The sequence below is a fragment of the Ahaetulla prasina genome, chromosome 3 (genome assembly GCF_028640845.1).
Source record: "Ahaetulla prasina isolate Xishuangbanna chromosome 3, ASM2864084v1, whole genome shotgun sequence".
Lineage (NCBI taxonomy): Eukaryota > Metazoa > Chordata > Lepidosauria > Squamata > Colubridae > Ahaetulla > Ahaetulla prasina.
The window spans coordinates 1,123,413-1,145,064 of NC_080541.1; the positions used below are offsets into that span (position 1 = coordinate 1,123,413).

Consider the following 21,652-nt stretch of genomic DNA (forward strand, 5'->3'; position numbering starts at 1 on the left):
CAGTAGGCTGATATTTGTAAACCGCTTATAGAGGGCTGCAAAGGACTATGAAGTGGTATATAAGTCTGAGTGCTATTGCTGTCATTTAGCTGTCCTCAGTTTGGGGGTATGAATTTGAGGGTAGGAAGTTTCTCCATAATAGGACCAAGCATCTTCATGTGGCAATGATGTTCCCAAATGTTCCTAAAATAGCACTTACTATTTTTCTCTATTTAAGATTAAAAATACTGAGAATTTGGGTTGTCCATCCATAGGTCTCACTGCCAGACGTTGCCTGTAGCCCAGAAGAAATAATAATCAGGTGATCCATAACAATTGCAGCTCTCTAACCGTTATCCCATTCTATAGTGTTCCTGATGGGAGGAGAGAGCCTGCCTATTTTTACAACCTCCCCCAGTTTGCTGCTTGGCTGGCATGCAGCTTCTGTGACAGGCAGGGGCCTCGGGGCCTCTGAGGGAAGGCAAGGCAGAGAAATAGCTGCCCCAGGCAGACCAGGCTTAGCACTGGAGCCTTGATGACTAGCATCTCTGCTGCTGTTGGTGTTAATAAACAGGGACATCATTGGTCAGGAGACCTTAAACCTTGGCTGTGCTGGTGGCCCCGCAGACCCCCCTCAAGGGCGGGGGGTGGGCTCTTCCTTCCAGCTTTTAGAAGGAGGAGGGGCTTTCTGGAGGATAGACCTCTGAACTGATAGCAAAGGTGAAGGCTACAGCTAAGAGCACGATCCAAAAGGAGCTTTTTCCAAAAGGTGCAACTGGACTTCCTTGAGTTTTTTTTTTTTTTCTTTGAAAACGTTTTGTTCTCATGCAAGAAACTTCTTCAGTTCTTGGATGAGAAGTGAAAAGAAAAAACCCAAGAAAGTCCAGCTTCCTTTGGGACAACCCTGACCAGGATGATGGAGCATCTCCACAGACTAAGAGCACCACCAAACAGCAAAGGGAAATGGGTCCTGTTTCAAATTGGGCCCACCGGACGCTTCCGGGAGGCTGTTCTGGTTCAGTTCTGCTCTGATCTGGAACCCTTTTCTTGCTTCTCCAAAAGAGCCCCTGGCTACCTGCGGACGGAGAGGGTTTCCTTTTAATTTCTTGGCATTTCAGAAGAGTTAGTTATCTGTGCGTGTCTTGGAAAGCAGAAGCAACCCACTCTGTGCAGGGGCAACTGATGCTGTACATCAGGAAACTGAAGCCTTGGCAGCTGTACGGCTTGAGGACACCAACTCCCAGAATTCCTCAGCCAGCATGGAGTTCTGGGAGTTGAAGTCCACAAGTCTTAAAAGTTGTGAAGGTTGGAGAGCCCTGCTGTACATGACCGTTGGGCTGCCATCAACCTTTGCCTCTTCTGTTTCAGACGGTTTCCGAAAGGTGGTTCACATCGAGCAGGGGGGGCTGGTCAAGCCCGAGAAGGATGACACTGAATTCCAGCACCCCCACTTCCTCCGAGGCCAGGAGCATCTCCTGGAGAACATCAAGAGGAAAGTCACCAACGTGAGTCTGCCCTGGCCAGCCGCTGCCTGAGGTTCAGAGGAGCCTTCCTTCCCTCTTGCCTGGGCCCTTGGAAGGGTCTTTTTTCCCGGGATGCCAGTGGCGAGGGGGCTCGCTCCACGACCTGCTTCCTTGATGCTGAGGAGGCCAGATGCTGAGCATCTCCCCCCCCCCCCGAAATTCCTGGTTCTTCTGCTGGCAGACAGCTGAGCTGAGCTGAGGTTGGCAGTGGGTTGAATGAATCTAATCTCTGGGGCAGCTAAAAACCTTTTGGGGAAGGGGCTTTTCTCATCCTGTGTCCCCAATTACTCCTTTGAGTTTAGAATTGCTCTTCTCAGGACAGTTTCTTAGCGGTATTCATAGGAAGAAGAACCGGACTGCTTTTTCTCTTAATGGACAGGATACTGAGGAGGCTGAATGCAACCACATGTTTATTGGACCCGTGTCCCTCCTGGTTGGTACTGGCCATACAGAAGGTTACATGAGGCTGGCTTCAGGGAATTGTTAACGCTTCTCTGAGGGAGGGTATTTTCCCTACTGCCTTGAAAGAGGCTGTGGTGAGACCTCTCCTCAAGAAGCCCTCCCTGGATCCAGCTGTTTTATCGAATTATCATCCGGTCTCCAACCTTCGTTTTGTGGCGAAGGTTGTTGAGAGTGTGGTAGCGCATCAGCTCCCTCGGTACCTGGATGAAAATGTCTATCTGGACCCATTCCAGTCCGGTTTCCGGCCTGGGTACAGCACAGAGATGACGTTGGTCGCGTTGGTGGATGATTTCTGGAGGGCCTGGGACAGGGGTTGTTCCTCTGCCCTGGTCCTATCTCTCAGCGGCTTTTGATACCATTGACCATAGTATTTTGCTGCGACGGCTGGAGGGGTTAGGAGTGGGGGGCACCGTTTTTCGGTGGTTCTCCTCCTTCCTCTCTGACTGGTCGCAGACGGTGTTGGCAGGGGGGCAGAGATCGACCGCGAGGCGCCTTTTTTGTGGGGTGCCTCGGGTCGGTTCTCTCGCCTCTCCTGTTCAACATCTATATGAAGCCGCTGGGCGAGTTCATCCGTGGTTTTGGGGTGCAGTGTCATCTGTACGCTGATGATACGCAGCTGTATATTTCCACCCCTAACCACCCCAGCGAAGCCGTTGAAGTGATGTCCCGGTGTCTGGAGGCTGTGCGGGTCTGGATGGGGAAAAACAGGCTCCAACTCAACCCCACCAAGACCGGGTGACTGTGGATGCCGGCATCCCGGTACAATCAGCTGATGCCATCGCTGACTCTGGGGGACGAGTCATTAGCCCTCACAGAGAGGGTCCGCAATCTGGGCGTCCTTCTGGATGCACGGCTGTCGTTGGAAGAGCATGTGACGGCCGTCACCAGAGGAGCTTTTTATCAGGTTCTCCTGATACGCCAGTTGCGTCCCTTCTTAGACCGGGATTCTTTATGCACAGTCACTCACGCCCTCATCACTTCCCATCTGGACTACTGCAACACTCTCTACATGGGGCTCCCCTTGAAGAGCACCCGAAGGCTCCAACTGGTTCAGAATGCGGTCGTGTGGGTGATAGAGGGAGCGACTGGTTGCTCCCATATAACACCCCTCCTGCGCAGGCTGCACTGGCTTCCGGTGGTCTTTCAGGTGCAATTCAAGGTGTTGGTTACCACCTTTAAAGCGCTCCATGGCATAGGACCGGGTTATTTACGGGACCGCCTGCTGCTACCGGCGGCCTCCCATCGACCAATGCGCTCCCATAGGGAGGGTCTCCTCAGGGTGCCATCGGCCAGACAATGTTGGCTGGCGACCCCCAGGGGGAGGGCCTTCTCTGTGGGGGCACCAACCCTCTGGAACGAGCTACCACCAGGTATCCGCCAACTCCCTGATCTCCAGACCTTTCGACGCGAGCTGAAAACATTTCTGTTCCATCGCGCAGGGCTGGCCTAATGGGGTTTTAATAATGGGGTTTTTATTGGTTTTATAGTGTCCAGCCAACTTTGAATTTTCGCTTTTTCAATTGGTTTTAATTTTTGTATCAATTGTTTTATTCTGGCTGTAAACCGCCCTGAGTCCTTTGGGAGAAGGGTGGTATAGAAATTTAAATAATAAATAAATAAATAAATAAATAAATAAATAAATAAATAAATAAATAAATAAAAAAAAGACCCTCTTACCCCTCCCTCTGCCACACAGACACCGTGTGTGCGAAGATCCTGGCCTTTCAGAGTTTTGGCTCTGTTAGGCATAAGCTTGATAGCAAAGGTGTCTTATTTTTTCCAAAAATCAACTCAATCATCTTTACCAAGAAAGTCCAGGTGCCATTTGGAAAAAAACCCCACCTTGGGGAGAACCGTGACCTGCATCAGGGACCTCTAAACTCGACTAAACAAGGGACGACTAAACAAGTCGGCAACATGTCTGATGGGGGAATTCTGGGAGTTGAAATCCACAGGTCTTAACATTGCCAAGTTTGGAGGCTCCTCACCTGGACAACAGTCTCCACAGACATATTCAGAGAATTCAAATCTTTTTCTAGCCTTACATGCATTCTTTGAAACTTTGATCCCCAAAAGCGAGCGTCTAGAAATCGGAACCAGATTCAAAATGCGTTTAAATTTTCTACTGTTTTGGGACAGGTGTACAATATCATAGGGTGTTTTTTTTTTCTTTCAATACTGCTGTCATGCATTTATGCTGAACGGAAGATCAACCTGCATTTGAGATGCAGCAGGAAAGGCCCTGCATGCTGGGCGGGGCTGGGGCTGGGGGTTTAAGGTGGGTCTCCTTCTGAAGTGTCGCTTCCTTAAGGGTCAGGCTGACCTCGGGGTCACATTTGTGTTCCACTTGGCTCTGACTCTCCCTGCACACACACAGCGCCCCCTCTGCCCCCCAGGAGATGACCAGGCTCAGCCCCCTCGGAGTCTGTTGGCTCGTATCTGGCACCAATTCGCCTTGGCCATTAATACAGGTAATCCTCGACATACAACAGTTCATTTAGTGACCATTCAAAGTTACGTCACTAAAAATAAGTGAGTTATGACCATTTTTCACACTTATGACCGTTGCAGCATCTCCATGGTCATGTGACTTACATTGGATGCTTGACAAGTGACTCGCTTTTATGACGGTTGCAGTGTCCCAGGGTCACGTGATTCCCCTTTTGCGACCTCCTGGCAAGCAAAGTCAACAGGGAAGCCAGATTCACTTAACAGCCGTGTCACTAACTGAACAACTGCTGTGATTCGCTTAACAAATGAGGCAAGAGAAGTCATAAATTTTGGCAAAACTCACTTAACAACTGTCTCACTTAGCAGCAGAAATCTGGGGCTCAATTGTGGTCGAGGACTCCCTGTAGTACTTTTGAACTCTCTCCTGGTTCCTGACTTCTTGCATCTGACAATTAGCCAGCTCTTTTCTCATTTCCAAGTTGAGTAATGCCGTCCCCCCCCCTCCCTCCCTCCCTCCCTCCCTCCCTCCCTCCCTGCTTTCAGGTATCCGGCATAAAGAATGAAGATATTAAGGTTCGCCAGGACAGCATGACCAAATTGCTGACCGATGTCCAACTCATGAAGGGCAAGCAAGAGAGCATGGACTCCAAGCTGATCGCAATGAAGCAGTAAGTACATGCGAGGGGAGGGGAGGAGAGGGGAGGGTGGGTTGGTGGGGTTGCTCTCCTTTCCTCTGTGTTGTAGCGCCCTCTCCTGGCAAGTGCCGTCAGAGACATCAGCACCCAAAGAGTGGGAAATACTCAAGAAAACTCTCGCCATGCTGGTCTCCTTGTTTTGTTTTGTTTTTTTCCCTCCTCTCTGACCAAGCCTTGTCGGTCTTCTTGCCATCTTTGTTTCCATGATACAAAATGACATTTGAGGAGAAATCAGAGGCATAGATCTGTATATTCCTAAAACTCCCAGTCTTTTAACTTTGAACTGGGCAAAGTGGTGCATCGAAGGGCAACGATTTTTGAACCAAGGTATCTCTAAAGGGCCTCTAACTTGCAGAATATGTCCAAAATTTGGGACCCAGGACTCCTGTGGGACTGAAATTTGGCAAAGTTTATGAAACGTAAAAATTTATGGTGTAACTTATCGTTTGCTATGCTGGTGTTTGACTGCGCTATGTAGTTCCAAGAGAAGCAAAGACCTCTCGGAATGTCTCCCAGCGTTTTCCTTGAGTGCAGGGCATTAGGAGCTCTCTCCTGGTGGGAGGCGTTGAGGAATCTGGTCAGGAAATCTCTCTGAAAGGAGGACCCAACCTGCCACGGGTTGCCTAGCAAAGTGAGTAATGTTGGAGGACAAACAGGGCAGTTTTCAGGGGTCCAAAACTGCAGCAGCATCTAAAGAGCGTATCAGAAGCTATTCTATAAAAAAAAGAGTAGAGGACCAGATCAAATTAAGTGCAGGGAGTCCTTGACTTATAACCACAATTGAGCCCAACGTTTATGTTGCTAAGTGAGACTGTCTTCTCTTGGGGCCTCCCAGGCTGTGTTTCTTGTTTTTTTTTTAAGAGTACTGATAATAGAATAGAATAGAATAGAATAGAATAGAATAGAATAGAATAGAATAGAATAGAATAGAATAGAATAGAATAGAATAGAATTTTATTGGCCAAGTGTGATTGGACACACAAGGAATTTGTCTTGGTGCATACGCTCTCAGTGTACATAAAAGAAAAGATATGTTCATCAAGGTACAACATTTACAACACAATTGATGGTCAATATATCAATATAAATCATAAGGATTGCCAGCAACAAGTTATAGTCATACAGTCATAAGTGGAAAGAGATTGGTGATGGGAACTATGAGAAGATTAATAGTAGTGCAGACTTATGACCGGTCACTTACAACTGACCCACAAAAGGGGACATGACCTGGATTCAAAGAATTGACAGTTGAGCTGCCTCCTCAGTCGTGTGATCAAATTTTGGGCTCTCAGCAACACAACTGCATTTGAACCAGCTTGCGTTGTTCCACAGTCATGTGACCCTCAAGCACTTCCGGGTTTTGGCAAAAAAATCCCAGCAAGTGATCGGTTTGCTTAATGATTGTCGTGTTAGCTTAAGAACCATGGATTCACTTAACAACTGCGGTGATTTGCTTTACGGCTACTGTAAAATTGGGTCAGTCACAAGGCGAATGCATTTTATGACTGACACAACACATGGCAAGCTCCGTTCCATTCCTATGTCAAGGAGAGCCTGCATTGTAGGTAGAGCTGGGCTTCCAGGCCAGCATCCGATACAAGGCTGCCGCAGGAGGAGAAGCTCGAGAAACAAGTAGGTTTGGCCCCGATTCAGGTCAGCGGCAGGCACTGCCTCCCCTCTGTCCAGCTCCCTGCAGAGTGGACAGGAGCTTTTGCGCTCCCTGCTTGCTCAGAGTTCCTTGGAGCCTTTGAAGCCCTTTCCTTCCTCCTCTGCCCCCTGTTCTGACCGAGGCTCCCTTAAAAAGCAGGAAGCAGAGTCTTGGTCTTGGTCTAAAAACCTCTTTTATTTACACGACTGTGAATTCCTTTCATTCACAGTCAGCAAGGCCTGTCCAAACACACTTTCAGAGGAATATCTATTAACACAGACCTTATCTTGTTTGGCAAGCTGCCACGTAACTTGTTTCCAACCTCAGTACAAGGCAAACCTTGGCACAGAGTCTCTCAGAGTCACGGAACAAACAAATTGTTTCCTGCAAAAAAAACCCTCCCCGTTTGCTCCTCTTTTGTTTCCTATGGGAGGGGCCAATCACCTCCAAGGTGTGGCTTTACTCCCAAGTCGACCCTGCTTTCTGAGTTGTTCTTGTCTTCCGGCAGCTCTGCGCATGTGCACACTGGGAACAGGCTCCAGCTGCTCCTCTGCCTTGCTCCTGTCTAGCTCCCTCTGCCTCTGACGCAGAGCCCTCGTCTGAGCTTTCCCCAGCCCCCAGGGCTGGTCCAAGTTCCTCCCCAACCTCCTCACTGTCCAACTCTGCTGCCCGCTCTGCTGGCCGCTGGCAGGCCACAACACCTCCCTCCCCTTGGAATCCGCCTCCTCCTCCTAGCATAGGTAAACTGGCACAACTGGATAAACTCCGAATCTGGGGATCCGGGTTTTTCCTCAGTAAGACAAACTCCAAAATCACCACCCCTTCGACCCCTCTGCTGATCACATGCTCCAGTCACCAACCGTCCCATCTCGAGACATCACTCCGGCCTCTCCTTCTCCAGATGCAGGCTCGGCCTGACCTTGACCGGCAGGAAGAATGTTGTTATGTCTAATGACCCCCTCTACTAAATCCCCCCCGACTTTCTCTTTGCCCTGGTTTGTCAGCAGGGGCTTGGGGGCCATTTTGGTTTGCTTAGTGTTCCCTTTTTGAACTGCGCTCTGATCTTCAGTTCCTCAGCTAGCAAACCAAAGAGGGTCATCCGACTGGCTCTTTGTAAAGAGGCCTCTGCCAGCCACTGTCCTACCAGAGATCAGACCGGGCGATCCTTATTAGCTGCAGAAAAGCTGAGCAAATACTAAGCACCCGCATGCACAGATGCACACCCAGCATTGCTCGGCCTGGGTTTCTCTATCTCCGAGATAAAGAACTGACGATCACTGGGACTGGCGCTCCAGTCATGCCTTTCCGTCCACTCTGTGCTGATGGCAACGGAAACTCAAACGGTGTAGAATGGCAGGTTGCCTTTCTCTGCTCTAGCAAATCGGGTCTGGCAGACGGTTCCTCCCATCTCCAGCCACCAGGGTTGGGGACCTGCTCACCCACCTAGTCAGGCGCACTCATTCATGCTGGTGCCTCCTCGTTCCAACGCAAAGGCAAGGAGCGCCGTTGCAGTTTTGCAGAAGTCTCCAAACTCGGCCACTTTAAGACTTGTGGGCTTCAACTCCCAGAATTCCCCAGCCAGCCATGCTGAAGACTACAAGTCTTAAAGCGGCCAAGTTTGGAGACCCCTGCAGAATTGGATGGCTTTGTGGGCGATTTCCTTCCCCCCTTCCTGAAGAGGCTCTCGGTCCTTCTGGGGCAGGGAAAGGAGCAGCCAAGTGGAAGTGGGAAAGGGATGAAAAGCTGAGTTCTGCAGGTTTGTCGGTCATTTTTGTTGTCGCAGTTATTCAATCCAAGCTTCAGGGTAGAAAGCCTGGCTGGAGGAAGGGAGGTTTCAGCTGAAGCTGAGGGAGCAGACGGCAATCTTCAGCACCATCACCCTTGATCCTAAGCTATCTTGATGGTGATTCTTCCCATAAAAGAAACTCTACCAAGGAAGCAGGCGGTGGTGCCTCATGAGCTGCTCAGTGCTCCGTGGACTAGTTGGTCACAGGGAGCCGATGGGTCCAGTTGACGTTGCCAAGTCTTCCTTCCACAGGTCCCTTTTTGTGCTGCCTGTTCCTGTCGGGAGTGTTGTGAAAGTTGGCGCTCTCCCCTTGGAAACATCTCCCTCTTGGTCTCAAAAGAGCTGCTCCCGTTTCCTTGGGCCTCTCTTTCCCCTTCCTGCCTTTCGTTTGTCTTGGATCCCCGACGGCCTCCTTAAAACGGGATCCGTGAGCCAGAAGGATATTTCCTGCTGTGGTTTTAAATCTGATCGCTTCCTTTAAAGACTTCTGTTGGCTCCTCGGTCATAGAACGGGGCCCTCTGGGCTGGAGCAGGAATGGCTTGCTGGAGACGGGCCTGGATCCCCCGGTTCCCCCTGCTCTGGGCTGCCAGTGAGGAGACTGGGCTGGGCACTGGGCCCCCCTGGGAGAAGCTGGGAGCAACCGTGGGGAGGGCTGGGCAGCAGCCCCTCAATCCAGTCTCCAGGAACTGAGCAAAAGGTGCAGCATCTTCCGCTTGGGAGTCCTTTGAGAAGGCCTGGGCTCCCATTAGGAAAAAGCCATGTTGTCTTTCGCCTGCTTGGGAATCTGAGCCAGCCAATATTCCCCATGGGGGGGGGGGGTTGGGGGTTCAGCAGAGTGCAGCGTGGAAGACTCACCCCTTGAAGAGAGTGCGTGTTCCATCCTTGTCCTTCCTGGGATCTGGATGCAATGAAAGGTTTCACTCAGTGGATCCAATTTGGCAGAAAGGAGCAATGACACAGGGTGAGGCCCAGGGGGGTCTCTCTTTCCAGGCCCATCACAGTGCCCCGCAGCGCCATTTGCTCCCACAGCAATAGGAGAGGCTGCTGGGCTCCTGAACGGAGGAGGGGCAGGGCTGTCTGTCCTAGAAGTGTCCTAGGGACGATCTTTAGGCAAGCCCCTTTGATTTTCCCGATGGCCGGATATTCTGCTTCAGTGACCTGGGGTGGGAGGGAAGAGAAGGGCGCTGGGAAGCCAACCTCGTTGGTGCTCAGAAAGCCTCTCGCTCCAGGCAGGGAAGCCAAGTGGCCGTCTCCTGCCCAGGGCAGCCCAGTTGTTGGGGTGAAGAAGCAGAGTGGAATTGTAGGCAATGCCCAGCGGCTGTGCCTGACTTCCTCTGGGGGCGGTGGAGGGGCTCAGGTGGCCCCTTGGTTTCCCCAAGCAGAGGTCTCGCTTTTCCATGGTCAAAAGAAACGCAAGCAGACCCCCTGCCCTGGCCTCCTTCCCTGGCTGGGTGGGCCTCCCTCCCCCACAAAAGGCCTGCCAAATTGCAGCCTTGGCCCACGGTGCTCTTTTGTGCCGTTCCAAAAGAAACACCATGGATGATCACTCTGACACTCAGCAGAGGGCTATTCTGTTTCTGGAACCTTTGCTGAAAAGGTGGCCTCGATCCGGAACAGCCCAGAGGGAAGCCGAAGGAGAGGGGCCCCTTTCCCCTCCGCCCTGAAGCAACCTTGCTTGGAAGAAGAGGACCTGCTCTGCAGAGGATCCCCTGAGACCTCTTTGTGGGCTCCAGTACTTTGCCTCCGCTCCGGACTGAGGTCGGTGGGCCTCCCTACTCTTTCTCAGCTGAAGGGCTCCTGGGCTTCGGAAAGAGACTGGCTTTCCAACCTTGTACTGCCACCAGTGGTTTCTCATTTGTGTGTTGGTGAGGGGGGGGGGGGTGTTGCTGCCTTGCAGAAATGCATGTCCCACCTTCATGCATTCCCAAATGAATGGGACTTACGATAAATCTGGGTACACCCAGGTGCCCAAGCCAGAACTATGAGGTCTCTTGCCGCATAAAGCCTCTCCCTTCACCTCACTGCGACCACCTGGGCCAGAAATGGCAGAATCCAGCCCTTCGCCTCCCTCCGCATTGGACAGTCTTTAAATTGGGTTCACAAGTTGACAAGGTGTCACAGCTGAGTTGAGGTTGCAGGAATGGCCTCAGTTGCCAATCATTCACACCTGGGTAGAGCAGGACTGGCTTTTTGGGACCTTCATCCAGGGTCTCCACCTCCTGTGAGCATAGCTGGGGGCTTGGATGGTGGCCCCACCCTGAGGATAGCCTCCCTCGGGTCAGCTCAGAGACCATGCCAGAAAGGGGTCAAGGCAGGGTTGTTCCCAAAGGAAAGAAGAAGTTGTCTGTATCCCTCTGACATTAACAGGGTAGTTTTATCTGTCTTGATTGATGCTTATGAGCCAAGAATTGGGTTTTTGGGTTGTCTGTCTGTCATATGTATGTGTTTGTTTGTTTGTTCATTTGTTCATTTATTCATTTAAAGTTATTCGCTGTCCATCTCGTATCCAACGATTGTGAGCAGTTCTGGTGATACAGAGCTGTGAAAACAAACCGATAGAACCGCACCCAACTTGTACCCAGCAGTGGCCTTTTGGAGTCAGCCGCTGCCTGTCCAGTGCTCTGAGCAGTCTAGCCGGTGTACGTGTGTGCGTGTGTGTTACTACAGGTTGTCTATCTCCAGGTGGAATCTTAGTTCAAAGGCAGCTTTGTGCAATGGAGAAGCGTGAGGAGCCTCCAGAGGCAAAGGAGGAGTTATTATCCTTTGGTGAGAGATTGGAGGGGGGGGTGTGGATACCTGGAAATGCCACAGTAGGCTTGCTTGTTAATAGGGTCGGGGGTGGGGGGAGGCTGGGGTTGCCGTTTTCTGCTGCCAAATAAGAGAGCATAATGCAAATCTCTTTGGCACCCAATGTGCCCATCCTGCTTGTACTTCTTGAGAAACTGAAGTAGAAGTGCTTTGTGTGTGAGAGATCCAGTGAAGTGTAGTTGTGACTACTGGGTCCTCTTAACCACCTGCAGTAGAATGGAACGGAACGGAACAGAACAGAACAGAACAATAGCAGAGCTGGAAGGGATCTTGGAGGGATCTTCTAGTCCAACCCCCTGCTTAGGCAGGAAACCCTAAAGCACTTCAGACAAATGGTTATCCAATATCTTCTTAAAAACTTCCAGAGTTGGAGCATTCACAACTTCTGGAGGCACGTAGGGGCCGGGATAGCTCAGGCAGTAGAGAAGCCTGTTATTAGAACACAGAGCCTGCAATTACTGCAGGTTCGAGCCCGGCCCAAGGTTGACTCAGCCTTCCACCCTTTATAAGGTAGGTAAAATGAGGACCCAGATTGTTGGAGGGGCAATAAGTTGACTTTGTAAAAAAATATACAAATAGAATAGACTATTGCCTTATACATTGTAAGCCGCCCTGAGTCTTTGGAGACGGGCGGGGTATAAATGTAAACAAAAAAAAAAAAGTTGTTCCATTGATTAATTGTTCTAAATTTCTCATTAGTTCTAGGTTGCTTCTCTCCCTGATGAGTTTTCACCCATTGCTTCTTGTCCTGCCCTCAGGTGCTTTGGAGAATAGCTTGACTCCCTCTTTTTTGTGGCAGCCCCTGAGATATTGAAAGATTGCTATCCTGTCTCCCCTGGTCCTTCTCTTCACTAGACTAGCCATGCCCAGTTCGTGCAACTGTTTTTCATATGTTTCAGCCTCCGTTCCCCTGATCATCTTTGTTGCTCTTCTCTGCACTCTTTCTAGAGTCTCAACCTCTTTTTTTACACTGTGGCGACCAAAACTGGATGCAATATTCCACGTGTGGCCTTACCAAGGCATTATAAAGTGATACTAACACTTCACATGATCTTGATTCTATCCCTCGATGCAGCCTAGAACTGTTGGTTTTCTTTGGCAGCTGCTGCACATTTCTAGCTCCTATTTAAATGGTTGTCCACTAGGACTCCAAGATCCCTCTCACAGTTACTACTATTGAGCAAGGTACCACCTATACTGTACCTGTGGATTCTGTTTTTCTTGCCTAAATGTAGAACCTTACTTTTTTCACTGTTAAATTTCATTTTGTTAGATAGCGCCCAATGTTCAAATCTGTCAAGATCCTTCTGTATCTTAAGCGTGTCTTCTGGAGTGTTGACTATTCCTGCCAGCTTGGTGTCATCTGCAAATTTGATGAGTTCCCCATCTATCTCCTCATCCAAATCACTGATGAAGATGTTGAAGAGTATTGGCCTAAAATAGCCTTGGGGTACTCCACTGCATACTTCCCTCCATCTAGATCCAGTTCCATTGAGGACCACATGTTGAGTGCGGTTGGTCAGCCAGTTACGAATCCATCTGGTGGTGATGCTGTCTAACCCACATTTTTCTATTTTTTTTAAATTTTTTTTATTGAAAGAGTTTTAAAAAAACAAAAACATTTTTCCCCCTTTTTTCCCCCTCCCTCCCAAAAAACAAAACAAAACACCCCCCTCCCTCCCCCACCCCCCGGCTTCCCGGGTCAATCACAAGGTAAAGTTATACATAAACCAAACATAGAATAAAATTTTCCCTTCCAATCCAAATAACCACATCCAAAGCTTTTCGTCTCCCAACCCCCTCCCCATTACATAAAATAACTTTCTAATTATTCAAAGGCAATCTGATATTTCTTAATCTGATATCTGTTTTGTAGATAATCAATCCATTTTTTCCATTCAATTAAATATCTTTCCTGCGTATTGTCTTTTAAAACGCTGAGATTTTAGCCATCTCAGCCAAATTAATAACTTTCAATATCCATTCTTCTATTGTAGGTATCTCTTCTTTCTTCCAGTATTGTCCAATCAACAGTCTTGCTGCTGTTATTAAGTTCAGAATCAATTTAGTCTCAATCCCTGTACAATCCGTTATAATTCCCAAAAGGAAAAATTGTGGCAGGAACTTTATCTTCTTCTTCAGTACATTTTGAATAATCCACCAAATTCTTATCCAAAAGACCTTAATTTTCTTGCAAGTCCACCAAATATGAAAATATGTAGCATCATCACAATCACACCTCCAACATTTCGCTTGGATATTAGGATACATACATGATAATTTTTTGGGATCTAAGTGCCATCTATAAAACATCTTATAAAAATTTTCCTTAAATTCTGTGCTTGTGTAAACTTAACATTTCTAACCCAGATTTTCTCCCATGTTTCCAACATTATTGGTTCCTGAATATTCTGTGCCCATTTTATCATACAATCCTTTACCAAATCCTTTTCCGAATCTATTTCAAGCAACACATTATACAATCTCTTTATATGCTCCTGGGTCTGATTTCTAATTTGCTTTATTAAATTTTCCTCCCTTTGCATTATACCAATTTTTTGATCTTCTTTCCATCTAGCACTTATTTTCCCATATTGAAACCAAGTATAATTCCTCCCTTCTTCATTTAATACCTGTAATGATTTTAATTGCAATCTACCTCCTTCAGCATACAAAAGTTCTTTATATGTAATCATTTCCTGTTTCTGTTCTATATTTATATTCTCTATTGCATGTCTAGGGCTCGCCCATATAGGAATCTTGTAATCTAATTTATAGGAATATTTTTCCAGACCATAAAGAGCACTTCTCAACACATGATTCTTAAAAGCCCTATCCACTTTTTTCCATAAAATAAATCGCATGCCATCCATATAACAAGTCATAACCTTCTATATTCAAAATTCTTTCCTCTGTTAAGTTAAACCAATCACTTATTACTGAAAGGGTTACTGCTTCATAATATAGTTTAAAGTTAGGCATTCTTAAACCACCTCTTTCCGTGAGTCCTGTATTATTTTCATTTTAACCTCGCCTTTTTACCCTGCCATATAAATTTATTAATCCCACTCTGCCAATCTTCCAAATTTTTATCCTTTTAATTATAGGTATCATCTGGAACAGAAACAAAAATCTAGGTAACACATTCATTTTAATAGCCGCAATCCTTCCCAATAGGGATAACTGCAATTTCTTCCAGCCACTCATATCATTCTGAACTTTTTGCCATAGCAAGTCATAATTATTCTTATAAAGTTTCTTGTTCGATGAGCTAATATAGACCCCTAAATATTTAACCTTTTTTACTACCTCAAATCCTGTCATTTCCTCTAGTTTTTGTTTCTGTTGTATAGACATATTTTTAATTATCACTTTTGTTTTATTCTGATTTATTTTAAATCCTGATACCTTTCCATATTTATCAATTACTTCCAACAAAAATCTACTTGAATTTATAGGATTCGTTAACGTAACCACTACATCATCTGCAAAAGCTCTAACTTTGTACTCATATTGTCTAATCTTAATTCCCTCTATTTTCATTAATTCTCGTTAATTCACTGATGAAGATGTTGAAGAGTATTGGGCCTAAAATAGCCTTGGGGTACTCCACTGCATACTTCCCTCCATCTAGATCCAGTTCCATTGAGGACCACATGTTGAGTGCGGTTGGTCAGCCAGTTACGAATCCATCTGGTGGTGATGCTGTCTAACCCACATTTTTCTATTTTATCTAGTAGTAAGTTATGGTCTACTTTGTTAAATGCCTTACTGAAGTGCAAGTAAATTATATCAACAGCATTCCTTTGGTCCACTAGTGTTGTCACTTTGTCAAAGAATGCAATAACATTAGTCTGGCATGATCTGTTTGCTTCTAAAAAAGTAAAGGTTCCCCTCACACATGTGCTAGTCGTTCCCAACGCTAGGGGGCGCTGCTCATCTCCGTTTCTAAGCCGAAGAGCCAGTGCTGTCTGAAGACGTCTCCGTGGTCATGTGGCCGGCATGACTAAATGCCAAAGGTGCACGGAATGCTGTTCCCTTCCCACCAAAGGTGGTGCCTATTTTTCTACTTGCATTTTTTACATGCTTTCAAACTGCTAGGTTGGCAGAAGCTGGGACAAGTAACAGGAGCTCACCCCGTTACACGGCACTAGGGATTTGAACCACTGAACTGCCGACTTTTTGATCGACAAGCTCAGTTTCTTAGCCACTGAGCCACTGCATCCCCTTTGTTTGCTTCTAGGTGTTCACTAATTTGTTGCTTGATTATCTTTTCCAGAATCTTCCCTGGTATTGAGGTCAGGCTGATGGATCTGTAGTTTCCTGGATCTATTTTTTCCCCCTTTTTTGAAGATGGGAACTACATCAGCTCTTTTCCAGTCCTCTGGCAGTTCCCCTGTGCTCCAGGATCTTTGAAAGATATAGTTCAGTGGTTCTGAGATCTCGTCTGGCAGTTCCTTCAGAACCTTGGGATGTAATCCATCCGGTCCTGGTGATTTGAACTCGTCTAGGGTAGACAGGTGTTCACTTACCATTTTCTTCCCTATTTTAACTTGTGTTTCTAATCTGTTTTTTGTAGTGCTGTTTTTGATAGGTTGGATTGTTTTTTCCTTTTGTGTAAAGACAGATGCAAAATATGAGTTAAGTAGATCTGCTTTCTCCCTGTTGCTTGTCACCTTCTTGCCACTTTCTCCCAGCAATGGGCCAATTGTTTCCTTGACTTTTTTCTTGTTTTTAACCTTGGATGCAAAGAGCAGAAGAGCGGATCCTGGCTGGATCAGGCCCAATCTCTGTTCTCCATGCTGAGAGCCCACACGAGGAGAAAGGAGGAGGAGGAGGAGGAGGAGGAGGAGGAGGAGGAGGAGGAGGAGGAGGAGGAGGAGGAGGAGGAGGAGGAGGTGGTGGTGAGGCATTCCTCTTGCAAAGGAGCCTTCCTTCTCCTGGGTGCTGCCCTGGGAAAGGAGGAGGGCCTGTCAGCCTGGAAGAAGCCCAACCCAAAGTTGAATTTGTTCGACTTTAGTGTCAAGTCTGAACATCCGTCTCTCCCAATTCATCGTCTTTGCAGCCTAGGAAAGTAGGCGGGGTCCTTTCTGAAACTTTTGCCATGCCCAGATTCTTTCTCTGGGCTCAGGTGCCTCTTCTCCAGCCACCGGCCTGGCTGCAGCTCTTCTCGCTGTCTCCCAAGGTGACCCCCACGTACCATTACCCCGTCTTCCCTGAGGTGGCATCCAAGTCTAGTTCTGCCCACCTGAGGGTCACCTGGAAGTTATCACCTTGTTTTTAGAACAGAGAAACACCACCAGACTCGTAGCAACCTGTTTGTGTGTGTGTGTGCCTGGGCTTGGTGGGATGCCAAAGCCCCGTTGGCCAGAACTCTTGGTGCATCTCTGTCCAGCAGATAAAAGAAATCTATTATCACACACACACACACACACACACACACACACACACACACACCCATCCCTCCCTAGGGCAGCCTTGCCCAGCCATTGGCATGCCATTGCGACACTCAGGTGTGCTGCATCCCTCTTCTGTTCCCATCGAGCAGAGAAAAGTTGACAAAACACCTGCAAAACTGCAGAGAGAGGCCATCTTAGGCAGCCCCTTTGTGTTTCTGGAGTGGGTGTTCCTGTTCCTGTCTATTGGGCTCAGCGTTCATCCATCTTTTCCTCCTCTCGTTGTTTTGCTCTCTGTGGCTACTGTCCCCTGAGCCGGTTTCGGAGGGCAGCTTCCATCCTACTGGAAGTTGGACATCATCTCAGGTCAGTTGTCAGTCTGGCTCCCATTTGGGCATACACACGGAAAGGGAATTCATAAGAAAGCATGGTGAATCTTCTATTATGAAAGAATTCGTGAAGCATGCAAGGATGATAAGAGATTCTGAGTGTGTGAAATACTGTTTTTGGCAGTGTCTAAAATGAACTTTGAGGAGAAATATTGGACATGGGAAGAAAGAACCAAGAGGCAAAGGAAGTGAGTGCAGCCCGCTTGGGCTGCGGTTTGACAGAATTCTGATCCAAAGGCTGCAAGGGATCATCATAAACTTTGGGAAGGGCGGTAAGGTTGTTATTTGGGCACTGACATCCCTGGCAGGCTGGACTTGGCTCTCGGTCAGCTCCTGAAGAATGTCAGCAGGGGAGCAAGAGGCAGGGTCGCACGTTGTGAGTTTAGGAGAAAGCGAATGGGCTTCAGTTGCAACATGGGTGTGCTTCTTTAAGGCTGTTTCCTGACAACCTGCGTGGGATTGGGGATGGTTGAAAGCAGGTGCTCTGACTCTGAAAAGGGCCTGAAATCCCCAGAACAGAGAGGAGCCAGAGTCTGAGAACATCTAGGAGCGATTCCGAGGATAGGCATGGCCAGGGCTGGGCACTGGCGCCCGCCTCCTCTATGCGCAGCCCTTGCCTTTTGGTGCCCACTTCCCCATAAGGCACACCTGCCCCCCTCCCTGCCTCATGGGACAGTCTGGCCATTTTCCTGGGGTCATCGAAGGTCAGGGCGGCTTCACCAGGGAAGGAAGTTCTACCCCTTTGCCACCTTCTTGGACCTGGGCAAAGGGGCTTCCATTTCTCCAGGGGGTTTTTCCCCTTTTTAATGGGTATAAGGAACACAGTTGTGTTTATCTTTAGTAGGCTTTGGGAAACTATTCTAAAAGTTCTGCTAAAGGAAGCCTTTAAAGAATAGCTGTAATCTGTTTCCGTCTCCCTCAGAGCCCTGCCTTAGTTCCATTCTTGAGGAAGATGCGATGGGGAGAAGGTGGATGCTCTTCCCCATCTCCCAGATAGAATCCTGAATCCCATCATCTCATTTCCTTCTCAGCCGGCCAAGCAGATGCTGGTTCGGATTTAGGGTGGGAGCCGGCTGCGAGAGCCCTCCCAAGTCAGGGCAAGGCTCCTTCAGGGGGAGAGGCCAGACCTTTTGGGGAGGGACAAGGGCACAGGTGCATCCACTTGGCTGGGCCACTGCAGTCAGGTCTCACTCCGCCTGGCCTCTCTCAGCACAGCCCCTCCCTTCCCTTCCCTTCCCCTCCCCTGCCAATCTGCCAGCAGCCTCCTGATTAAGCTGCTTGCTGGCTCCCTCTGTGCCTTTTGATCAGCCGCCCACCCACCTGCAGGTGCCTTGAAGCGGTGCCCCCCCCTTCTGTCTTTCAGTGCCGTTTGATCTTTTCATTTGGGAGGGAGGGAGGGGCCTCCCGGGGTGGATGCTTCCCTGCATGACTTTCCACCGGAGCCTTTCCAGGGAGCTTCGCTAATGGCCAAATTGGAGAAGGCTCCTTCTTAGGTTCTCTTGTCAGAATAGAGCCCGGCGGTTCTCCCGAGAATTCAGAGGATCAAAGAAAGGCTTCATTCCACTACGCGGGAGCTTCCTGTTTGAGCCACTGCGGGATCTTGAGTACCTTGGACGGAACACAGAGCAGGCCATTTCTTTAGAATTAAACGCAACAATGAACTTACTGGGTTGAGCCAGAATGACTTGTCTGAAGACGGTCCCCGGAGGTCTCTTAAGTTTCAGTTTGAGGGTCAGAGGGTCAAAATATGAGGCGTGTAGCTTGCCTCGAGCATTCCCTGAAGGACTAGTTCAAATGGATAGCAATAATTTAAAACCATGTGTTTGGGTAGAATAGAATAACAGAGTTGGAAGGGACCATGGAGGTCTTCTAGTCCAACCCCTACTTAGGCAGGAAACCCTACACCACTTCAGTCAAATGATTATCCAATCTCTTCTTCAAAACTTCCAGTGTTGGGAGTATTCACAACCTCTGGAGGCAACCATTCCACTGGTTGATTGTCCTCACTGTCAGGAAGTTTCTCTTTAATTCTAGCTTGGATCTCTCCATGGTTAATTTCCACCTGCTGCTTCTTGTCCTGCCTTCAGGTGCTTTGGAGAATAGCTTGACTCCCTCTTCTTTGTGGCAGCCCCTGAGATATTGAAAGACTGCTATCATGTCTCCCCTGGTCCTCCTCTTCACTAGACTAGCCATGCCCAGTTCCTGCAACCGTTCTTCATACGTTTCAGCCTCCATTCCCCTAATCATCTTTGTTGCTCTTCTCTGCACTCTTTCTAGAGCAGTGGTAGTCAACCTGGTCCCTACCGCCCACTAGTGGGCGTTCCAGCTTTCATGGTGGGCGGTTGGGGTTTTGTCTGATACTGAAGCACTTTCCTTTTTTTTAATTTAATTGACTTTTTTAAAAAAAATCATAGCATTATTTAAAAACATTTTCATTAGGTTTTCATAAAACTAGGTTTTCATAAAATTCCCAATAAAATTTAAATTTCTGAAAATATACTATTTGTATCACCCGCGCATAAGTTTAGTTCACGTTACCTAAGTGAAACTAAATGGTGCTATAGTGCAACCGCAAACAAAAGCTTTGTCCCAGAATAGCTCATGTATCTCCCCCCACACCACCCAGACAAGCAGAGCTGGTAGCCGGCGCGCCCCCTCCCAAACCCAATCCACGATGCGTGAGAGGTATGCGCAGACGATACACGGCCCATTACTGTGGAACCGGTGGGCGGTTAGAAAATTTTACTACTAACAGAGATACAAAAGTGGGTGGTAGATTGGATTAGAAGGGAAAATTTTTCTCTATGTTTGGTTTATGTATAACAATACCTTGTGATTGACCCGGGAAGCTGGGGGGGGGGGAGGAAGGGGGGAAGGGGGTTTTCTGGGAGGGAGGGGGGAAAAAGGGGGGAAAAGGTTTTTGTTTTTTAAAACTTTTTCAATAAAAAAAATTTAAAAAGTGGGTGGTAGGTATAAAAAGGTTGACTACCCCTGTGTCGTGTCCCACTCCTCCGCTGACAGCCGGGTCAGGGAAATCCGAATCAGGCGTGCCTCTGCAGCTCTGCCAAAGTCCTAGCAAAGTTCTCAAGGCAGGCAGGAGACTAGGAAGTGACTTCAGCAATATAAGGTAGACTTTGCCTGACTCAGAGAATGCCAGAAAGCAGATCCTTTATATAGGCCATGGGGTGTGGCTCCATGACTCAGCACTTATCCAGGCCTGCCCCTCCCTTCCTTCTGTTGCCTCCGCCTATCAATTCTCCTGAAGCGAGGATCACTCCAGGCTCCAGCTGTTGGTAATTGACCTTCCTCAGGCTCACATGCTGTGGGGGAGGGGGAGGAGTCTAGTTGCTCCGTTTGCCTGGGCATGGAGCCAGGGCTGGGGGCTGGAGGCACTTCTTCTTCTTCGGCCTGTCTGGGCATGGAGCCAGGGCTGGGGCCGGGAGGCATGCTAGGACATTCCTCAGCGTTCGGAAGCAGATAAGATGGGCCCGGCTGCGGGGAAAGCGGACGAGGCACAACACCCTGTTCTAGAGTCTCAACCTCTTTTTTTACATTGTGGCGACCAAAATTGGATGCAGTATTCCACGTGTGGCCTTACCAAGGCATTATAAAGTGGTATTAACACTTCACGTGATCTTGATTCTATCCCTCTGTTTATGCAGCCCAGAACTGTGTTAGCTTTTTTGGCAGCTGCTGCACACTGCTGGCTCATATTTAAGTGATTGTCCATTAGGACTCCAAGGTGTGGCTTAGTCAGCTGCCAGGATCAACAAACGCCAGCAGGAATACAATTAACTTTCGATACCATCGACCATGGTATCCTGCTGCGCCGGTTGGAGGGATTGGGAGTGGGAGGCACCGTTTATCGGTGGTTCTCCTCCTATCTCTCCGACCGGTCGCAGACGGTGTTGACGGGGGGGCAGAGGTCGACCCCGCGGCGCCTCACTTGTGGGGTGCCGCGGGGCCCATTCTTTCGCCCTTCTGTTCAACATCTATATGAAGCCGCTGGGTGAGATCATCAGTGGCTTCGGTGTGAGGTACCAGCTGTACGCTGATGACACCCAGCTGTACTTTTCCACACCGGGCCACCCCAATGAAGCTATCGAAGTGCTGTCCCGGTGTTTGGAAGCCGTACGGGTCTGGATGGGGAGAAACAGGCTCAAGCTCAATCCCTCCAAGGCGGAGGGGCTGGGGATGCGGCATCCCGGTACAGTCAGCTGAGTCCGGCTGACTGTCGGGAGCGAGTCATTGGCCCGGATGGAGGGGGTGCGCACCTTGGGCGTTCTCCTGGATGAACGGCTGTCTTTTGAAGACCACCTGACGGCCGTCTCCAGGAGAGCTTTCCACCAGGTTCGCCTGGTGCGCCAGTTGCGCCCCTTTCTAGACCGGGATGCCTTGTGCACAGTCACTCACGCCCTTGTGACGTCTCGTCTGGACTACTGCAATGCTCTCTACATGGGGCTCCCCTTGAGGGGCATCCGGAGGCTACAGTTAGTCCAGAATGCAGCTGCACG

The 21,652-nt window shown here is 48.6% G+C and overlaps 1 protein-coding gene across 3 annotated transcripts in view; it reads left to right on the plus strand.

Annotated features, from left to right (window-relative positions):
- The window catches only part of HSF1 (heat shock transcription factor 1), a 43,095-nt gene that overhangs the window by 9,784 nt on the left and 11,659 nt on the right, over positions 1 to 21,652 (plus strand). For all 3 annotated transcript variants that reach the window (XM_058179086.1, XM_058179088.1, XM_058179087.1), the window contains exons 3-4: positions 1,348 to 1,484; positions 4,959 to 5,083. In XM_058179086.1, coding sequence (XP_058035069.1) covers positions 1,348 to 1,484; positions 4,959 to 5,083 — 262 coding nt within the window. The remainder of the gene's footprint in view (positions 1 to 1,347; positions 1,485 to 4,958; positions 5,084 to 21,652) is intronic.